General features: G+C 45.0%; 1 protein-coding gene across 1 annotated transcript; it reads left to right on the forward strand.

Annotated features, from left to right (window-relative positions):
• Positions 1 to 411: 411 nt before the first annotated feature.
• On the forward strand, positions 412 to 8,263 carry larp6a (La ribonucleoprotein 6, translational regulator a). Its single transcript, XM_084410114.1, has 3 exons — positions 412 to 990; positions 3,533 to 3,731; positions 6,625 to 8,263. Exons 1-3 carry the CDS (start codon positions 437 to 439, stop codon positions 7,681 to 7,683), a joined length of 1,812 nt encoding a protein of 603 aa, XP_084266240.1. The 5' UTR covers positions 412 to 436; the 3' UTR covers positions 7,684 to 8,263.
• Positions 8,264 to 8,621: the final 358 nt, after the last annotated feature.

Below are 8,621 nucleotides of genomic sequence, written 5' to 3' on the forward strand. Positions count from 1 at the left end.
TCAGTATGCGGGACACGACCGTGACGTCACGACTGAACCGCAGAACATCAATCACGGGAATGACTCACAACACGCGTGACGTCACACAGTCACCTTAAACAACTCGAGTGGACTGAGTTGTACTATATAGGCCTATATATGTGTGTGTGTGTGTGTGTGTTTATATGTTATATATTAATTTTAAAACGAAACAATTGGGATTTTTGACTTTTCTCTTAATTTAATACTATAATTAATTTCATGAGTGTGTTTGATGCTAGGACGTTTCATTCGTCCTTCCTAACAGTAAATCCGCTGTAAAGCCTATTATCCAATTTGCACGCCTAAAGTGGGTCGCGCGCGCGCGCTCACGCACGCCTTTCCCTAATTGTCCTCACGTGATCAGTGTTTATCAATATAAATGTATCGATAAGGCGCTCGCGGCCTCTTTAAAGTAATGCGAGAGAGAAGCGAAGACATGTCCGCCGTGCTCAACGCGTTCCTGCGCTGCGTCGCGTTCCTGCTGCCGCCCTCTTGGCTCCAGTTTTGCTGGTGGGTTGGGGAGGCGTCATGGCCCAATCCCAGAGCTCGATTCAAACACACAAAGCCTCTTACATATGAGGAAGTAGCAGCTCAAGACGAGCCCGAATGCGTCGCTTCTTCCTCATCCTCTGACCGCGCCGCGTCGCCGCGCAGATTTCTGACGCTCCGCTCCGCGGTGGAGCGCGTTGTTTCGGCCGCTTGCGATCTGCACACGCGTCTGGGGAGTTTGTGCTCGCCGTACCGCGTCGCTGTCGGTTCCCCCGCGGAGGAGGACGCGTTCACGCCCGCGACCATGAGCGTCGACGCGCACCTGCGGGAGATCAGCGCTCCGGTGACCATCACTGTGGCGATCCAGGCCGCGGAGGACGAGGAGCTCCAGGAGCCCGAGGAGGAGGACGCGTCATGCGGGAACCTCGAGCTCCTCACGGGCAGCGGCAGCGAGGACGAGCTCAGACACGACAAGTCCAGGTACTGAGAGAGAGAGACCGAGAGAGAGATGGAGAGAGAGAGTTGTGCATGCATGTTTAAAATGAGACCTGTCATGTGTTTGAGGAACTGATTTATTGATGATTTCATCCTTTCATCCACGTACACGCAAACACACACTCACGCGCGCGCGCACACACACACCAGCTGCACTTGCAGGGCTATAAATATAAATGCTCACAATGCTTGACCCCATAAACGTGCCAATTTCTAATTCTAATTCAGTGAGAGAGAGTGTGTGTGTGAGAGAGAAAGAAAGAGTGTATGTGATTGACACCTGTCACCAGGGGGCGAAAGTTAGGGCCACAGAGATTGATTTAATTAAAGGTTTAGTTCACCCAAAAATGTATTTTGTCATTAATCACTCGCTCGCTCGCTCTCACACACACACACACACACACACACACACACACACACACACACACACACACACACACACACACACACACACGCTTGACACCATAAACGTGCCAATTTCTAATTCTGATTCAGAGAGAGTGTGAGAAAGTGTGTGTGTGTGAGATTGAGTTTGAGTGTGTGTGAGAGAAAGAAAGATTGAGTGTGTGTGATTGACACCTGTCGCCAGAGGTGAAAGTTAGGGCCACAGAGATTGATTTAATTAAAGGGATAGTTCACCCAAAAATTTATATTGTCATTAATCACTCACTCTCTCACACACACACACACACACACACACACACACACACACACACACACACACACACACACACACACACACACACACACACTCACTCTCACACACACACTCACTCTCACACACACACTCACTCTCACACTTGCTCACACACACACACACACACACACACACACACTCACTCTCACACACTCGCTCTCATGTCGTTCCAAACCTGTAAGATCTTCGTTCATCTTCGGAACACAAATGAAGATGTTTCTGATGAACTGAGCGCTCTCTCTCTCCGCTGACGGCAACGTCACTGCAACTGCAGAATGTTCATTTGTGGGTGAACTCTCTCTTTAATGGAGTGTGTGCGGTCGGGGCCCAAACCTGCTGTCGCTCGCCAGGGAGGAACGACACCAGACCGGCTGCTCCACTGGTTCCACTGGTTCTCCAGAACGGGCCAGTCCAGTGACACAAAGCTGCTGATATAAAGCTGGTCAAAATTGTCGATTTTTCTTTTCTGCCAGAAATCATTAGGATATTAAGATCATGTTCCATGAAGACATTTAGTAAATTTCCTATACCGTAGATATAGAAAACATGTATTTCTGTGAGTGGATGCAGCACAATCGAGAACATAAATGCACAACTTTAAAGGAGATTTTCTCAAGATTTAGAATTTTATTATTTTTTTTTTTTACCCTCAGATTCCAGATTTTCAAATATTGTCCTATCCTAACACACCACACATCACTGGGAAGCTTATTTATTCAGCTTTCAGATGATGTATAAATCTCAATTTCAGAAAGTTGACCCATGTGACTGGTTTTGTTGTCCAGGGTCACATATAGTCAATTTTTCTTTTCTAAGCTCTTTGTTATGCCCCCCATAGTTATGTTTATTTTAATTATTTATTAATTTTATTATTTATACTTTTATTTATATATATATATATATAAAAATAAAAAAAAAATTTTTTCACTAGCACTTCCTTGAAAGCCCCTGGTTTATAATTTTTTACGCTGTTTTCCATGGACCCCAGTAATACATAATTATTTATACAAATTAAATAAGTATATAATAAAAATATTAAATATATTTCATTTTTTAAAAACATTTTATACACTTATTTTCTGAGCTTTTCCAGAGCCCCCAGCTGGTTTATTTATTTATCCAAATTTTTTTGTATACTGTAACATTTTTCAAGCATGTTTTTCTCTAAGCTCTTCATTATGCCTCCCTGGTTACATTTATTTTGATCCCTTTTTTTTGTATAATTAATCAGAATTTTATTATTTATTTTAATCTTTTATTTATGCTTTTTAAAAAAAAAAAGTATTCCTTGAAAGCCCCTGGTCATGAATGCACTCGGTGACCGCAGCAAACGCCGACCCTCAAACGTCTCCCACATGACCTGTGGAGCCGTTTCCCACTCGTGTGTGTGTGTGTGTCGCGGTAAAGCGCTGAGTCTCGCTGATGCTCTATTGTCCATCGGCGTCCGTGGGCGAATCATGACGGCTCTTTCTGTGCTTGAAGGGTTTCCCGCCCCGCTCAAGTGTCTCTTCAGGAGCGCGTGTTTAACGCTGAGTGACTCAGTGTAGTGTGTGTCCTGAAGGTTAGTCGCAGCTGATGGAAGGGTAGCCTCACCGCAGGCTCAGAAGAGACGGTGTGTGTGTGTGTGTGTTCCTCTCTGGTCAGCATGTGTCGAGCGCTCAGATGGAGAGGTCTCGTGGGCAGCGAGTTGTGATGCTCATGTTTCTGCACAGGCTGTTGGATTGTGGGGGAATGAGAGTTTTGAGCGGGGATGATGGGAAACAGACGGGCTCCCTGCTGCTGATGATGGACGTGTGTGTGTGTGTGTGTGTGTGTGTGTGTGTGTTTCAGTGGTGCCGGGACCAGTGGTGGCGAGCTGGAGGAGGAGAGCTGGCAGCCTCCAGACCCGGAGCTGATCCACAAACTGGTGGTGCAGATCGAGTTTTATCTTTCGGATGAGAATCTGGAGCACGACGCGTTCCTGCTCAAACACGTGCGGCGCAACAAGCTGGGCTTCGTCAGCGTGAAGCTGCTCACCTCCTTCAAGAAGGTACGAATCCGTACGATCCAGCTCTTAAAGTCCCTGTAATCAATCATTTTATCCCTAAAACTCACCAAAATTTCATTTAAAGGTTTTTTTTTTCTCAAATTCATGCCTTAAAATCTCTTGAATGTAACTCGACACCCTCGCCTCATTTAGTATGTGCGGTGCTATGAATATGCAAATGAGCCCCGCCTCCACTCACTCACTCATCTCAGAGATCCACTGGTTGACGATCACATGTTGATCTGATTGGTTACAAGGTAGTTTGTGACGTCAGAAACATCAGCGTCTTTGGTTCACTGCAGTTTTAAGGAGGAAATACTCAGCAATGGTGTCGACTTATGAACTTACACAAAGCATATTAAACACACCACATAGGGACTTTAAAGACCTTGTGACCTTAAAAATACTACTCATATCTGTTCACTTTGTGCTCACACACAGATAAACACAAATTAAAATGTATTTGTCATTTGTAGAAGAACCAAAAAAGTCAGTTTGACTTCAACATTTTAGTAAAATTCTCTAATAGCCAAATTCCTGGTGAAGAATTGATCTACCCATAATCCCGACGAGAGATCCGCTGATCAGAAGCCACCGTTACCATGGAAATCAAAATCTTGGCGAGAGTTAAGCGGTGATCGCCCACTCCCATGAAGCATTGCGAATGACACAATCTCCAAATACACACTTAAACTACTACTATTTGTGTGAATCTCACAGTGTTGTTTTTGTCATAATCCGTGACTAAAGCAGCAGCTTTATATCGTTTCCGATTGGATTGTCGTTCTCAGTGCTTTATGGGATTCCCTTGTCAAACGGTTTAAGTGTGCTTGTTTTCTCTCTGTTTTCAAATCCTCTCTAAGTTTGTGATTCAGCCGTGAGCGGGCTGGTTTATGACTCAGATCTCTATTGAAGTGTTTTGAAACCCTTTTGAAGAAAGTGAAGGCGGAGAATACAGTGGAACGAGGGCAATGATGGTTTTGTTGAGCTGTGACTAATAAAGGAACAGGCTTTTCAAAACATTTCACTTCAACTTCCTGCTTTAAAGAGAAATAATGTCAGCACAGGGAAACACAAATGCATTTGATGGTCTTTGAAAGTAATTATGCACTGAGTTATTATATTGCGTCTCATGCTGCGTTCACTGATTTGATGCACGTTCTGATGGTTAGACGGGAGAAACGTCTTTCACTGCCTTTATCCAGCTCAATTAAACCTGTGCTTTGAGGTGCAATGACAAGAAATAGACATTAGCCGCGTTTCCATTACCTTTCAAATTGAAAATTGAAAATACGCCAATTTCGCAAAAACTCCCATATATCGCAAACAAGTGTTTCCGCTCGCATGAGGAGGTTTTTCAGGCAATTCGAAAAAGAAATATTTCGCAAAACTGCAATGGAAACAGTTTTTGTGCATTTACAGTCACCTGACGTCGATGAGGCGGTGTGTGTGTGGACAGAATACGAGACTGAGTTCTTTATTAAACTCCTATAAGACAAAATAATTACAGGAATAATGGATTCTAAACCTCAAATAAATGCCACAATCAAGACCTCGAAGCAGATCTGAGGGAGAAACTCCCAGAAACTCCTCATATGAGCCGCTCACAGGTATAATAAGGTTTTTTCCTCACCATTAATGCTTGGAAACACACACACATCTCCTTCCATTAATAATAATGGCCAGTGCAGTGGCTGCTGGGATATAGTGCATAATCATACCAACGTCCGTCGTCATGGTTTTTGGACTTATCGGAAGAAGTTTTAGTCGCATAACATCGGTTGATGGAAACGGCGTCATTTCGCAATAGTTATTTGTCGACATTTAGAAAAAAATAGCAAAAGTTTTGCGCAAATCTGTAATGGAAACGCGCCTTAAATGAAGTGAGTTCAAATATATGGCGTCTTGTTATAATATTGTTTCCCTTTGAATTCAGTTTCTTTTTCTGACTCCATTGGCAGATATTTGTTCTCTCTTCATTTTGATTGTTTTCAGTAAGCAAGACTTAATATCTGCAGTCATTTTGTTTCTCCAGTAAATGTATCTTGATTTCAAGAATGTTTAGATATTTGTGCTGGAAAACAAGACAGAAACACTGAGGAAGAACATCATGTTTGCTGAGGGACTGATGATGACGAATTGGATTTCTTTCTTCTGACCAACGTAATCAATCTCTTTAAAAAAAATTCTAGAAAGTCAAAAAAATGCTAAGTGTTTTTAATGTGCTTTAAGACAAAGCATGTGTAAGTTCATAAGTCGACACCATTGCTGAGTATTTCCTCCTTAAAACTGCAGTGAACCAAAGACAGTCTCAAACACACGCTTTGAAATCGCTGGTGTTTCTGACGTCACAAACTACCTTGTAACCAATCAGATCAACGTGTGATCGTCAACCAGTGGATCTCTGAGTGAGTGAGTGGAGGCGGGGCTCATTTGCATATTCATAGAACCGCGCATACTAAATGAGGCAAGGGTGTCGAGTTACATTCAGGATATTTTAAGGCATGAAGATATATTAAAGGAAAAAAACATTTAAATATGTCATTTTAGTGATTAAAGATGAGTTTAAAGTAAACAATGATTGGCTACAGGGGGACTTTAACATGATTGATGGTCATACCTGAAGGATGAACGTGTCCTGTCAAGTCACCTTCATTTATATAGTGCTTTTAACAATATAGATAGCTTTACAGTGATAATAGGAGATTAAAGTAACATTGTTTGGGCTTTACAGCAGATCTAGAATAAAGTTATTGTCCAGCTAAAGTTCATTTCCGATGCAAAGATCATTGGTTAACTTGGGGGCCGCTTACACGACACCATTCTAACAGAAAACCCTTCATTTTTCTCTCTCTCTCTCTCTCTCTCTCTCTCTCTCTCTCTCTCTCTCTCTCAGGTTAAGCACTTGACGCGGGACTGGAGGACCACGGCATACGCCTTGCGTCACTCGAACCTGCTGGAGCTGAACGAAGAGGGCCGGAAGGTGCGGCGCCGGTCGACCGTGCCGGTTTTCGCCAGCGAGTCTTTACCGAGTCGGATGCTGTTGCTCAGCGAACTGAAGCGTTGGCCGGAGCTGGACGTCGCGTTCGGAGGAGACACCGGTAACGGAGGCCCGACTCAACAGGAGCGGCTCATGGAGCTTCTTCTGAAGGCGTTTGGAAACTACGGCCCGATCGCCTCGGTGCGGGTCCTCAAACCCGGGAAGGACTTGCCGGCGGATCTGAAGAAGCTGAGCGGGCGTTATTCCCAACTGGGAACGGAAGAGTGCGCAATCGTAGAGTTCGAAGAAGTGGAGGCGGCGATGAAAGCCCACGAGGCGTTCGGCGTAGACGGAGGCATGAAAGTGGTTCTGATCGGCACCAAACCTCCGAAGAAAAAGGTCCAGAAAGATCGGCAGCGGGACGAGGGAGGCATGCGTAAAAGTCGCTCGCTCAACAGTCGCGTGCGAGAGCTTCAGTATCACGGAGGCGACGACTCCGCCGCTAGCTCTTCGGAAACGGAAAGCAATCCTACATCGCCTCGTTTATCACGCAAGTCGCGTTCCTGCAACAAGCTCAGTCCGACAAGCGCCGGTCCCAATCATCTCAGCCCGGTTGTTTCGCCCCGCTCGAGTCCGTGGAGCAGCCCACGCGCAAGCCCTTGTTCCCAGCGGAAAACGCACCACTCCGGGAAGTCTCCGCTAGCTAGCGAGGGTCGTTTGAGTCCGGAACCGGGCCGGCGCTGGGCGGACTATTCCTCGGATAGCAGCTTGACGCCGTCGGGAAGCCCGTGGGTCCAGCGGCGCAAGCAAGTGGCGAGCCAGGAGAGTAGCCCGGTGGGAAGCCCGATGCTAGGCCGGAAGATCCAGAACGCCGACGGGCTTCCCCCGGGAGTGGTTCGGCTCCCGAGAGGTCCAGACGGGACACGAGGCTTCCACTGTCCTGGACCCGGGAAAACTGCGTCCACGCAAACCTGAAGACTCCCGTCGTCGACTCTCGCACTCTCTCAACTCAACGCATCTCTGTAGGACTTTTGTAAAACCTTTTTCTATATGCTATTTTTGTTAACGTTTTATACATCTTAATTTAACTGATTTCCTCATTGAATGATGGCATCGCGACAAAGGGAAGCCGTTCTGAAAGTATTTAAGTTTTAACAATCGCCACCGTGTTTTCCCCCGGTGTTGGTTCTGGTCTCGGTAACACCTCCACATGCCTTTTCTGATGATGCCGTGGACGTAAACCCCCACCCTCCCCCCACCCCCACCCCGGCGCTGGAAATCCCTGAAGGAATATTTCGATTTATTTGCTTTAACTTCTGTTTTGTTTCTGCCTTTAAACGTGCTTCTCATTTTAGTGATTTATGGATCGTCTGGGATCTGTTTTTTTTCGTTTCGTTTCTCTCTGTTCTTGGGTTCGAGTCCTCTCTGCTTCCTCACAGTGAAAGAGTGTTTGAGGTTTCTGTCCTGAGCACAAATGCCTCGTATCTGCCCTCATCTGAGTGAAGGCATCGCACAGTCTGCTTCCGTACTGTACAAATAAATCACTACAATCGCAGCTATCTGGGGTATTGCTCATTTCTTTGGATCCAATATTCTCTTGCTTCTGGCGGTTTTTTCTTTTGCATTTCCATTCGGTTCATGTAAATCAGTGGTTCTCTACATGCTTTCCCATTCAGATTTAACTCTGAACACTTTCTGTGCATATTTTGTACGATAAACAATTTCGACCGACCAATGTTCACTTATAATGCATGTTAGTCAAACCAAAATTTATTCAGACCTTCAACATTTCTCACATTATCAGATTATTCGCTATAGTTTAGAAAATGGTAGTAAAATATGAGCAGAACTCAGTTGATATTTGACTGGTTTTGTCCGTCCTTCTGTTAGACTGTCTCACACATGAATTATGT

This window comes from Rutilus rutilus (assembly GCF_951802725.1).
Source record: "Rutilus rutilus genome assembly, chromosome: 5".
Taxonomy (NCBI): domain Eukaryota; kingdom Metazoa; phylum Chordata; class Actinopteri; order Cypriniformes; family Leuciscidae; genus Rutilus; species Rutilus rutilus.